Here is a 12,697-nt window from a genome sequence, read left to right on the forward strand (position 1 = left end):
TGCCCGTTGAGGAGGGGGTGCGAGCTGTGCAAAGGGGCCCGATCGGAGGAAAATCACGAAACAACCATTCCGTTTAATTCGCTGGCTGGCTGGCTCGATCTTAAAAAGCAGCAGGATGTGCGTGCAGCCCCAGTCAAAGCCAACAAGCTCACAGTCGGTCTGCTACCAATTTCCTACTTCCCTTTCGGCCTGGCTTGTAGAACATCCAAATCCAAATAGAAAAACAAGGCTACAGCCGAGTGTGCGATTTGTACTTAGTACGTGCAAGGGTCCAAATGCATCTGGTGCAAATCGATCCAGCTGTTCGTACTAGCACGCGAGTCTCCCGACGGCCGGAAAGTAATCAGCCGCGGGTAGCTCGTAGTGCATCTCGCCGGAAAGTACTCGGCTGTATTACAGGCTACAGCTAGTACAAGTTCTACGGGTCTATTGTATGGCTTTTACACGCACATATCAATTTACATAAGAAACAAAATATTGGAGCATACATATGCATGCGTAGTATCTGTTGAACATCCCTAAAACACGGGGAAACCGATTGCTTTTTAACTACATCCAAGATTTTACACAATGCACTAAGGGTAAAATGGTCTTTTCACATCACACTTAACCTGATTAGTGCCTAAAATGGATAAAAGTGTCATATAAGGAATTAAAATTATTTTAGGTGTCAAATAGGAAAGAAAAATTTATTTTGGGCCAAATAGGGAATCAAAATTTAAGAAAGGACCAAATAAGAAATTCTCTCTATAAAATATCACATGTCACATACAACAAGGCTTACAACTCCAAGGCCAAAAATCAACACCGTTGAACCCTTTGGTTTCACAAGGCATTCTGAATCTGAATATGGTGTCTCATTGAGAAATAACGGCATCAGAACAATAACTGAAGGTTGAGGTCCGGACGAAGACGAATATTGGTTCCTGCTGATGGTGAAGTGGGATGGCACATAGTCGATCATCATACCCTGGTTGACATTGATCCTGAGGAGGTCACAGAGGTTACATCGAGCACACTCCTTGCACTAGCCAGTTTACATTGGCAGGAATGGTACCGCCTTCTCCGACGCTCTCAACAATGTTGTGAGGGAAACGTAATTGGGGAAAGACTCCCGTTTAAAATATGTAAGTGTAACGACTAACACATTATTAAATGAAATGGCACTACTATAGAGTGAATTGACAGCAGTAATGAAAATATGTCACTCCAAATAATCCATAAAATATGTAGTTATGTGCATGTGTTTTCTTGAAGAATTACTAATAAGCTAAAGAGTATGAAACAGAGCATCCATATTTTATTGATATGGGATAGAAACAGCATATGAAGAATCATGGGACAGCTTCATATCACAAGCTTTCTAGAAGTGCTTTGCTTTGTAAAATATAATTATGTTACTCTAATTAGGTTTTTTCATATTTTGCTGCAGGACTCTATGTCCTGACCTCATGATCCCACTGAATGAATAAACTTGCAACATTTATCGGTATATATTAATAATTATAAAGTTCACCAATTAACATATGGCCAAGCCAGACAAAAACACCATGGATGGCAAAGAACCAATTTGACAAACACCTGACCTTCAATAATCAACAAAGATGTATATCTTTCTAAAGATCTAGCCATGCCAAAACTAAAGTAGAGAGTTACACAGAAGCATCACCAAACGGGCACACGGTAGAAATTGCATTAAAGAAAAATCACAATGAAGGTAAAAATGTGAATAGAGGGAAACCTTAGCCGAGAACCATACCGCTGGAGGATTTGCTGCAAGAGTAAGAATGGCGAGGCAATTGTATCCAGCCAGTGGCATCATGCAATGGCCCTGATTGTGTACAAATTTCATGTTTTCTGTATTTAACACAGGCAACATGATTTTCCCCTGGATGTCGCTTGTGTAATTAGGAAAGAAATTATCCACAGGATTGTTCGGCTTTGCTCGTTTATGGATAGAAGAAGCAGAAGATATTTGGCTTTCCCTCCCTCTATGACATCATGGCTACGTTTTTGGAACATTCTAATACACTGTTTTAAATAACCTGTTCCATATTAGCACCATGGCACGAGTAACACAGGAACATACAATCTAAGCAATAGTGTGGCATAAGAATATGGATGGTAAGACACGAAAGGATAGTAATTACCTGTCAAGCCATTGGTGATTATGAGCAGCCGAACTAAGAAAATGCCAGTACCAATGTCCAACCAAATCAGTCGACTACAACCTGCATGAACATCACCTGTATGTAATATTATTATTTTGGAATAACAGGACATCAGGATAAGGTAATTGCTTGGTGGGAGAAAGATCACACATTAACTGACAAGAAATACAGGGAAGCCTATCGAGCATCATGCCGAAGGATGGTCTGCTGCCGGAGCGGAAAGGGTGTGAGTGAAGACTGCTAATGAGAGGCAGCATATATACACGCACCTCTAGCCCAAAGCAGGGGAAAGGACGAAACATTACCAACCATGAATGTGTGAAGAGAAACTGAAGAATGATTGCGCCTTCAAACCTTGGTGGAGCAGTTTCGATCAAACGAAGCGCCGGCCTGAATCGTCCGCGCGTGTCAGCTGGATCGAGCAATCCCCGCATCACCCGCGGCGACCAGATTCCCGCATCGCTCGCGGCGGCTGGATCGAGCAGCCATTCCCTTGCGCGATCCCCGCATCTGTCGGGACGGTAGGATCGAGCCATTCCCTCGGCTGTCCCTCGTCTCTTCGCCCGATTCAGTTCGATCCCCTTGGTCTTTGCCTAATGGGCCGACACAAAAGGCCCAGTAAACGACAGTAGTCAGATTTTTCTGCTGGAGTAGCTGCCCTTTAGGACAGTTGGGCCGCGAATTTGAACGTGCGGTGGAGTTCGTAATAAGCATTAGATCCGATGGCCAGAAACGCCTCTATCACTAAAACGGACGGTCAGATTTGAAGAGGACGTGAGAGGGCTGGGATTTGGCTCAGTTATACTGTCCTAAATAAATAAATGTTGGTAGTTTCATTAAAGAAAATGGGAGGGGGGGGGGTCCCTATATTATAAAAAACGGCTAGTCCCCATTTGGGATAAATGAATTTAAGACGATTTTCATAGGAATGAGATTACATGGAAATTTTCCCCATGACGCCCTCTGGGTTGTAGGACTACCTTTGAAAATTGTACAAGAATCTTTCCTTTCCTTCGCGTTTTGGAAGATTATAAACATTTGCTCAAAATTATGTTGTCACATCTTGAAGTGCACGTCTTAACAATCCACATGACCACATAATGTTTTGTTCATCAATGTTTGTATGCAATTATGCTATCTTAAGGAATGGTACCACGACTTCAACTACAATGACGAGGCATTCATTTCCCGTCAATATCAATGCTCTGCATAAATGTGGCTCGCAAGAAACAATGGGTTGACGATAATAATGTTTCCTACAATCACCCCTGAATTGCAGATTTTATGGGAAAACTGAATAGGTGTTCACTAAGTTTTTTGTTTTAGAAAAAATCCATGTGTTTAGTGTCCAGATGCTCTAAAAGCTACATGTTCGTATAGTCATGGAAAATTTTCCTATGTCATCCTCTGGGTTGTAGTGCCACCTTTGAAAAGTCGTACAATTTTTTCCTTCATTTTACATTTTGGAAGATTCTAAACATCACTCAAACTTTATATTTTCACACCTCTTTACATTTTGAAAGTACAATGTATCATGTGTCTTTATCTCTCCTCTTCTCTGTCCTAAAAAACAATCTACAAAATTCCCGTGGATCCCATGGAGCATCCAAACAACCATGTTTATACCATTCATGCATTTTAGATTATTTTAGCAATGTACTCCATCCGTCCCCATAATATAAGAATATTTTTCAAACTATGTTATGGGACGAAGGGAGTACAAGACATGACATCAAATTCCTGCAATCTGTTCTATTTCAACATTTGTTTCCTGTCCTGTGTTTCAATTTTCAATTAGTCCTGGTCTCCCAGAAACCTCAGAAACGCAAATAGGTCCTTTTCCCCACAGAAAGGCCCGGACGGCACAGGGAGCGAAAGGAAAACTGCCCGAGCTAGGGTTTTATCCCACACACGGGCCAGCCCGTATAAGTAGTCCCGTCCCCAACCCGTCGCGACCTCTCCCGCCGCCACCACCCGTGCCTCCTCTTCCCCTTCGCTCTCTCGCGCACGGGGCTCGCGTCCGAAACCCTAACCTCCCACCATGGCGGCTGAAGGCGGTGGCGTCCGGGCGCTGTCCCAGCGCGAGCAGGACATCCAGATGATGCTCGCCGCCGACGTCCACCTCGGCACCAAGAACTGCGACTTCCAGATGGAGCGCTACGTCTACAAGCGCCGCACTGACGGTACCTAACGAATCCTTTTGCACTGGTAGCGAGCGCCGTCTTAGAAATCGTAGATCCGTCCTTCCTGTTGATTTCGCTCGGCGCACGAGAAAGCTGCTGTTAAATCCAACTCTATTTGGATCTAGGCATGTGCATATGGTTGCTAGGTTGTGTCACAGCGCTTACTTGTTTAATTATGGACGCGCGCGATGGAATGATTTGTTGAATCATATGAACATGCTGTGCGAAATTATTTCTTAGTAGCCTCTCATCGATGCTGCTGATTCGTTCAGTTTGTAGCCGCATAATGTCTGTTGAATCTTATGTAACATGATGATTTAGTGGGTACTAGAATCTGTTGTGTCGATGTGATCCTGCCACTGTCAGTTGTGATCACAATTTGTGCACAATGGAGTCTGGAATCACTGTATTTTCAAATGGTGTCATTTAACATGCTGTAATCCATGTGGTTAACTTAGTCAAGTGGCGCCAACTGCTTTAGTGCAGGGTAAGCAGTTTCTTTCATCACTTTACCTTGATGAACTGTAAGTGAGCAAGGTTGCCTTTTTGTGCTTCTTTTCAGGCATTTACATCATCAACCTTGGCAAGACCTGGGAGAAGCTTCAGATGGCCGCACGGGTCATTGTTGCGATTGAAAACCCTCAGGACATCATTGTGCAATCTGCTAGGCCCTATGGACAGAGGGCTGTCCTCAAGTTTGCCCAGTACACTGGTGCTAACGCCATTGCTGGCAGGCACACTCCTGGTACATTCACCAACCAGATGCAGACTTCATTCAGTGAGCCACGCCTTCTTATCCTGACCGACCCCAGGACTGATCACCAGGTACACTTCTATTTCTGTTTACTGGATTGTGTTCTGTTAGTCAAATGGGGCCATTTATGAATCATTCTGTTCGATTGTATACAGCCTATCAAGGAGTCTGCACTTGGAAACATCCCCACCATTGCCTTCTGCGACACTGACTCTCCTATGCGTTACGTTGATATTGGCATTCCTGCTAACAACAAGGGGAAGCAGAGCATTGGTTGCCTATTTTGGCTGCTCGCCAGGATGGTTCTGCAGATGCGTGGTACCATTCTCCCAGGACACAAGTGGGAAATCATGGTTAGCTTTCACATATGAAGCAGTCTGCTTGTCATTGTTTGGTTATGGAACTAATACAATATTTTCTTCATCTAATTGTTCCTGAATGCTGTTTTCCCTTTTGTAGGTTGATCTGTTCTTCTACAGGGACCCAGAGGAAGCTAAGGAGCTTGAGGAAGATGAAGCTTTGGGTGCTCCTGAGTACGCTGCAGTTGCAGAGTACACTGCCCCAGCAGGGGATACCTGGGGTGCTGAATGGCCAGGAGCTGCAGCTCCAGCTGCTGCCGCCGAAGCCCCGGCTGGGGCCGAGTGGACTGGTGCTCCAGGTTTGAATGAAGATTCTTATTTTGTAATTGCATAATTAGATTGGAACTTTATGAACAACCTCTAGTCTCAGTTTCAGCCCACATTTGAGATCAACCTGCCGTCCTAGTTTATTCTAGTATAATTTTATCTCTATATGGTCTTTCCTTGATCTGGGGATAGTAAGTTTTCAAGTTTGTTCACATTGAATTCATACCCCATTTCTTATCCTACCCTTTTACCAGATGCCATTTGCTATTCTGTCCTTTCTTTTCCTGTCTCTGCCTATCAGTTTGACTATTTTTTTAGCCTGAAATGTTCAAATTGTACTCAAATTACATTTCTGAATTTCAGCTCCTGCTGCCGATGGATGGGATGCAGTTCCAGCACCTGCCCCTACTGGCTGGGAACAGGGCAGCGCTCCCGCACCCGCAGCAGCACCAGCTGCTACTCCGAACTGGGAGTGAAGGACTTGACCCAAGGTTTATGCTACTCGGCACTGTGGAGTGAAGGAGTTCGGCCGCGGTTTATGGGTGAAGGCTGTGTTATTTGCCCCGTCAGTACTTTGTTGGTAGACGCTGGTTAAGTAGATTTAATTTTTACAGTACTGAGTTATGTTAGATGGAAATCGATTTTTGTCTTCTTGGCTTTGCAGGGGTTGGGAGTTATCGCCCCAGCCTTCTGTTGCCTCTCATCGAATAGCTTTATTTGAAGTTCCATTTTGCCAGCAAGTGTATGGTCAGATTCTCTTGAAATGTTATAAAAGCCCGGATCATGTGATACCGTAGATATGTCTTACATTTTTTATGAGGCTATATTGCTCATAACTTGCAAGGCGTGGTGCCCAAGAAATCAATTCCTATCATCGTTGCATTTCGAAGGCAGCACTAAATTGGTCGGTGCGTCTCTGTGCCTGGCTTGGACACAAACAAGCTCTAATTTTTAGTGTATGTTCGCTGTGGGACATACAATTGTGAACGTGCTGGAACGTGCCGGCAGCACGAATGCTTCCAACCCATAAATTTCTAAGAGAAACGCTGGTTTTGCCATGCACCCCAGCGAAATGGGCTGAATAACATCACCCCTTCTTCTAATGTTTATAGAGAAACAAAACAGAGTAAACACATTACTATGTTCTGAAGCTTGCAAATGACTTAAGTTTGGCAATCCAAAGATCCCCAGCAATAACCTTCGCCTCTCACTCTGCAAGCTTCTGATTTCCGGTAGATATTATTTCATATGTATCCTATAATATGAATCAAATAAGATATGGATAAAAGAAAAACTACTTCTTCCAGATCCTAAATTAATAAAATAAAGAAGTGAATTTTCAAATTTTCAAATTTTAAATAAGGAGTGCTTCTGGATCATTGGTGCCCTCAAACACAACTGCCGATGCGCCTAAAAACTACGTCGACAACACTTCTGTAACACCATCCACGCCCAACTCCAACTTGCCCACCAAAGGAGGAATTCACTACCGGACTTCTTGCAGGTCTTGACGTGTGATCTTAGAGGTACTCGTAAATAAAAAGGTGCATCGATAGCGAGCTCTGGAATTCTTGTTCATGAATCCAGCGTCCAAACTCTAATCAAACAGGTGTATCCTACAATAAAGGATTGGTTGTCCGTTGAGGTTTGGCCTTGCCTTCTAGTACATCTCAGAGGAAAATGTACGAGCATCCCCTAGATGATTTCTGAGGGCCCAGGATGATTTGAGCTCAGTTCTGGCCTTCTAAAGCCCTGAGACATATTGGAACCTGAACAAAGTTATACGGAAATTTCGAATGAGTTTTACAACCTCATACACACTCATCTGCTTCGTCCACCTTGCAACGTTCAACACGGGTGAAACATGCCGCCACCGCCCTCCCAATTCTACATGCCAGTTTATAACGGCAGCAGCTGATAAGAAGCCGAGCACGGCACACCGTCATGTCGCTCCACTCTTCGCTTGCTGCTCCTACCGGTTTGGACCACCCTATCATTTTCCCATACATCATGTACTCCCTCAGTTTTAAAATATAAGTCTTTTAGAGATTTTAATAGGGACTACATACAGACGCACATAGACATATTTTAGAGTGTAGATTCGCTCATTTTGCTCTGTATGTAATCCGTATTGAAATCTCTAAAAAGTGTTATAGTATTTAGGAACAGAGGGAGTAGATTTTTACCATGCAAAAAAAGGGAGTAAAATTTTATAATAAATTAATAATTTTATATGATTGTTTTCGTTGTTAGATCATCCTGTTTTATTTTTTTTGAGAATTATCCTCCTGGGCATTTTTTAGGGGTATCCTCCTGGCCAATTGAGCTGGCTTTTGTTTTTTGAGCAATTCCGAAATTGAGCTGCCTACGATCCGTTCTGGGTCTCAACAAGCACGAGAGGGCGCAAAACCGGGCCGGGCCATCATCAGCCTGGGCCTGCAGTGGGCGCAAACCCGAGCCAAAGCCCGATTAAGTAGAGGCAGCCGCGTGCCCGCATCGGGTACTCCCTTAATAACTTCTTCCCCTTTCCACCTGTCGGCGAACACCCACCACAATCCCCACGCCCGAGGCTTCCTCCCGCGGCGAAACCCTAGCGACCGGAGCGCTCGGCGGCGGCAGCCATGGCGGACGACGACTATAATGAAGTTGACATGGGGTTCGTCTCTCTCTCTCTCTCTCTCTCTCTCTCTCTCTCTCTCTCGTGATCACGGTAATCCAGGCTAGGGTTTGGGTAGGCAGCGTCTTCGTTAGGACGATCCTGTTCCCTTCGTTTCTTGATAGCATTCGGGTTGCAGAAACTTGGCCCTTGATGATTGATTTTGCGCTCCGCACGGAAGTAAGTGGTGAGAATCAGGCCCTGGGTATGGTTGGTTGGGTTTCGAAAGCGCGTGGTGCTGATTTTGAGTTCGCACTGATTCTCACGGGTAATAGGCTCGCGTGGTTGTCATCTGACAGGGCAATATTTTGTCTTCAAGTTGGCCAACATCGTGAAATACAAGGTCCTCCGGTGGCCAGGGGACATGACTTTAGGCTTTGGTCTCCATCTGATTTGGAAATTGGGCCCCTGAATTGCGGCTATACAACTTTTCAAGGCGGCAAATGTTTGAGTTAAAAGATTAGTTGTTGATGCTCCCATCGAAGTTAGCAGGAGCTGTAAGGTCTTGCTTCTAATTGGGATGAAAATTTCAGCTCGGCCTTCCATTTGTGATTTGGTGGTGAAGAATTAATGCATTAGTTGGTCAAGTACTCAAAGTCTGATCTTTTCAGATGCCACTGTCATCAAGTGACACTATGTGTCTAATTGCTTAAACAAAAATATATGGTCGCTTAAAATTACCATTTATAGACAGGAAAATAATTCTATGAGACCAGGTCTTATATAAATCAGGGGGGGAGAGATTAGATGCTTTGTGATTTGTGAATGTCACGTGTCATCCATCAGGGTGGGTCTCACCCGAATTATATGAGACCTGGTCTCATATAATTTGTCTCATATAATTTTTTTCCGCACTTACTTTGGGGTCAATATTGATCCTTCTATTTCTCTTCTCATGCCATTGTACCTATCAGAGTTTATTTCATTGATTGAATTTTGAGTTACAATTCCTCATTTCTTATGCAGGTACGAGGATGAGCCTCCAGAGGCTGATATTGAGGTGCAGATCCGTCACTATTTTCCTATACTGATGGTATCCTTAAGAGGAAGATCTTGCAGCTTCATTTAAGTATAACTGATGTATTACTGTTGAATAGGAAGGGGTTGAAGAAGATCCTGAGAACAACGAGGATGCCCCTGATGACGTGGTAGGGGGTGAAGGTGAAGAAAAGGAACAGGAAAAGACTGCCCGTCCACGCAATACAACAAAATATATGACCAAGTATGAGCGGGCACGCATCCTTGGCACACGTGCTTTGCAGATAAGGTATACTTATATCTGAGTACACATTCCTGTTAATGAGTTCATTTAATGAAGTAATTGACCCATTGATTTTTGTAGCATGAATGCCCCAGTTATGGTTGAGCTTGAGGGTGAAACTGATCCTCTTGAGGTAAAGTCGTATAATTTGTTGCTTACATATGCTTTTAATGCTGGCTTCCAGTTAGATGATAGCCTTGGCTGTTTGCTTTCATTCTTTAGTTCCACTTGTTTTGTTGTATGTTTAGATGGAAATTTGCTTTTAAAGTAGAGATTGATTGCCTTGATACTGTGGAATTAGTCTGTGTACCAGGTATAAGAACGGCCATGCTTATTTGTGAATCTACTTTATATGGAGCTATATAAACTTATGGATAGGCTTTGCAATGAGAAGATTGACATTCTGATGTGGTGATCTAGGAATCTACTTCCTCTGTCCGGAAATAAGTGTTGCTCAAACGGATGTATCTATATGTATTTCAGTGCTAGATACATCCGTTTGAGCAACACTTGTTTTTGGACGGAGGGAGTACTTTATATTGAACTACTCCATGCTAACTAATGAATATCCAACATTGTTGGAAATATTTATATGTTTATGAATTTGATAACGTAGATATGTTTGATAGTTAAATAATTGGTAGTGTATAGTCTCTTAGGATCACGGGGTCGGCAATCCAACTAGTTACTGATGTGTTTTCATTGTTCTACTGAATTATTGGGATTCTTGCTTTGTAATATTGCATCTAATTAGGCACTTGTTAGTTTGAAGTTTCAATATGCCAGTACAAGGAAATGTTCTTATGTGCAATTATGGAAATTTTCTTGCTGTATTAGTCTACCTTGTAAGTATGTGTTTTCCTTATAAAGCATAGAGCTAGATATAACAGAAGTTAATAAGCGTTTCTATTTGTCTACTGAATCTAGTTTAGTCATTGTACCTATGTACATGTAGCTACTAGATAGTTAGGATTCTTATTTACTCCAGTTGTATGAACAGGGATTGTAAGTAGTAAACCACTAACTCACACCATTTTATACCAAAAGGATGCCCTTGTTAGGCCTTGTACAATGAGAGATGCTTAGGGAGGTGCTTAGAAAAATAAACCGAGTTTTTCTGAAGCACCGGTGCCTATTTCTACAGGAGAGACGCTTAGTTAAGCGTCTATCCTGTACAAATAAGCACCGATGCTTAAGGAGAGCCTGGTTTATTTCTCTAAGCACCTCCCCTAAGCACCTTGCATTGTACAGGGCCTTAATCACCTACTCCCTCCGTTCGGAATTACTTGTCGCAGAAATGGATGTATCTAGATGTATTTTAGTTCTAGATACATCCATTACCGAGACAAGTAATTCCGAACGGAGGGTGTATATGGTTCTACCCCTTTCTCTGAAACCACATTCTACAATATATGTTCTGTTTTGTCAAAACAAAAAGAATCTGAATAGTTTTAGGTAAGAGCAGAAAAACCATGAAATGGTCGATATTTTGAGAAGTAATAATGCTCTTGCAATGGGTAAATGAAATGAAATTCGGCCTTGTTTGTCAATTGTCCATTACAAACACTACTTGGATGGTTTTTGCTCCCATTTACTGTAGAACATAGTATTACCATCGCTTGACTCATTTCTAGTTATTGAATTGCCTGCTCCGCTGATCTTTGTGCATCTTCAGATTGCCATGAAAGAACTGAGAGCACGTAAGATCCCCTTCACGATTAGGCGCTACTTACCTGATGGAAGGTGAGATTTAAAGGAAAAGCCAATCATCACCTCTCTTTGCTGGCTATTATGTGCTATAGCCTCATTTTTTACTTTGTTTTGAAATAGCTACGAGGACTGGGGAGTTGACGAGCTCATTGTGGAGGACTCGTGGAAGCGTCAGGTTGGCGGGGACTAGAGCTGGTAGACTGTTCGAATGGGAGGCTCCGTGCTGCAACTAAACTTTGCCCTAGTAGCTATATGCAATCTTTGGCACTGAACTGCCGCGACAATGTTATGTTACCGTAACACGTGTGGGCTATGTCTGCCCATTGTGTTGTGCTACTACTGTAAACCAATTGCGTGGTTGCGTTAGTTTGCTTGGACCATTGCTTGCATGCAGCTACAAGTTGCGAATGAATACCCTACTCTAACCTCCTTTTGTGAGCGTGGTGCAGGACGTTCTGCTGATTATTCAGTGTTCGCATTTCTATCTCAGTGTAGCCTTAGAGATTGTTTTGTAGTAGTAATGGATCAATTGTTTACTAGTAGATGACTTGAATAGATCAACCAGAGTGCTAGGGTTGGATCTGTGAGAAGTTTTTGGGAACAGATAAATACAAGCGCCCGTTCAAACCTTATACGAACTCAAAAGAAATAACCTCATACGATCCTTTGGATAAAATCCAACTTATGCTGGGTGTTTGGATAAAATCCTTCTCTCAGCAAAACAATGCAAAGTTTGTTCTCAGGGCTGCACAAATCATCAAATCCAATTTTCCATTTTACAGATCCTTAGCTAGTTACTACCAGCATCTCGAATGACCAATGCGGGCGCTGGCACATGCAGTGTGTCCTTCACAGCATGCAGTATGTAATGCGACTGCCGCTGCGCGTCGCTCATCAGAGCAGCGACCTGAACCGGTCGCCCTCGGTCTGGACGCGGTCACGGGTGATCTCGGCAACGCTCCGGCAGCCGCAGAGCGCCATGGCCAGCTCCAGCTCCCTGTTGAGCATCTCGATCACGTGCTTCGCCCCCGCCTGGCCCCTCGCTGCCAGCCCGTACAGCACCGGCCTCCCCACCATGACTGCCCGCGCACCCAGCGCCAGCGCCTTGAGCACGTCGGTCCCCCGCCGGACTCCGCCGTCCACCAGCACCGGGACCGCCCCCACCACCGCCTTCACTACCTACACACACACACACACACACACACACAATACACCGCCTTCAGAATGTGCTTTATGATGCTGCACTGCACACACACACCCTTTGAACAAAATGGAAGACGACGGGCATGGTGCGGTGTACCTCTTCGAGGGCGGATATGGTGGCCGGCGCGTAGTC

General features: G+C 43.8%; 3 protein-coding genes across 3 annotated transcripts in view; 2 read left to right on the plus strand and 1 right to left on the minus strand.

Moving 5' to 3' along the window:
- The first annotated feature begins 4,118 nt into the window (after positions 1–4,118).
- Positions 4,119–6,541, plus strand: LOC119362977 (40S ribosomal protein Sa-2-like). The gene is made up of 5 exons (XM_037628268.1): positions 4,119–4,354; positions 4,917–5,179; positions 5,264–5,461; positions 5,568–5,766; positions 6,098–6,541. Exons 1-5 carry the CDS (start codon positions 4,213–4,215, stop codon positions 6,208–6,210), a joined length of 915 nt encoding a protein of 304 aa, XP_037484165.1. The 5' UTR covers positions 4,119–4,212; the 3' UTR covers positions 6,211–6,541.
- A 1,695-nt stretch (positions 6,542–8,236) lies between these two features.
- On the plus strand, positions 8,237–11,845 carry LOC119362978 (DNA-directed RNA polymerases II, IV and V subunit 6A-like). The gene is made up of 6 exons (XM_037628269.1): positions 8,237–8,390; positions 9,357–9,390; positions 9,488–9,657; positions 9,733–9,784; positions 11,327–11,394; positions 11,482–11,845. The coding sequence occupies exons 1-6, from the start codon at positions 8,356–8,358 to the stop codon at positions 11,549–11,551; spliced, it is 429 nt and encodes a 142-aa protein (XP_037484166.1). The 5' UTR covers positions 8,237–8,355; the 3' UTR covers positions 11,552–11,845.
- A 161-nt stretch (positions 11,846–12,006) lies between these two features.
- LOC119362979 (peroxisomal (S)-2-hydroxy-acid oxidase GLO4-like) overlaps positions 12,007–12,697 on the minus strand; it is a 5,648-nt gene continuing 4,957 nt past the window's right edge. Inside the window, exons 10-11 of the mRNA XM_037628270.1 lie at positions 12,662–12,697; positions 12,007–12,540 (exon numbers count right to left, since the gene is read on the minus strand). The exon at positions 12,662–12,697 is cut by the window's right edge and continues 6 nt beyond it. Of these exons, the coding sequence (XP_037484167.1) occupies positions 12,256–12,540; positions 12,662–12,697 (321 nt within the window). The 3' untranslated portion in view covers positions 12,007–12,255. The remainder of the gene's footprint in view (positions 12,541–12,661) is intronic.

This window comes from Triticum dicoccoides, chromosome 2B, assembly GCF_002162155.2.
Source record: "Triticum dicoccoides isolate Atlit2015 ecotype Zavitan chromosome 2B, WEW_v2.0, whole genome shotgun sequence".
NCBI classification, from domain to species: Eukaryota; Viridiplantae; Streptophyta; class Magnoliopsida; order Poales; family Poaceae; genus Triticum; species Triticum dicoccoides.

Coding starts and splice junctions, on each gene's coding strand:
- LOC119362977 (XM_037628268.1), top strand. CDS start 4,213: ATGGCGGCTGAAGGCGGTGGCGTCCGGGCGCTGTCCCAGCGCGAGCAG. Junction 4,355..4,916: donor CTACAAGCGCCGCACTGACG/GTACCTAACGAA, acceptor GCTTCTTTTCAG/GCATTTACATCATCAACCTT. Junction 5,767..6,097: donor CGAGTGGACTGGTGCTCCAG/GTTTGAATGAAG, acceptor TCTGAATTTCAG/CTCCTGCTGCCGATGGATGG.
- LOC119362978 (XM_037628269.1), top strand. CDS start 8,356: ATGGCGGACGACGACTATAATGAAGTTGACATGGG. Junction 9,391..9,487: donor CTCCAGAGGCTGATATTGAG/GTGCAGATCCGT, acceptor ACTGTTGAATAG/GAAGGGGTTGAAGAAGATCC. Junction 9,785..11,326: donor GTGAAACTGATCCTCTTGAG/GTAAAGTCGTAT, acceptor GTGCATCTTCAG/ATTGCCATGAAAGAACTGAG.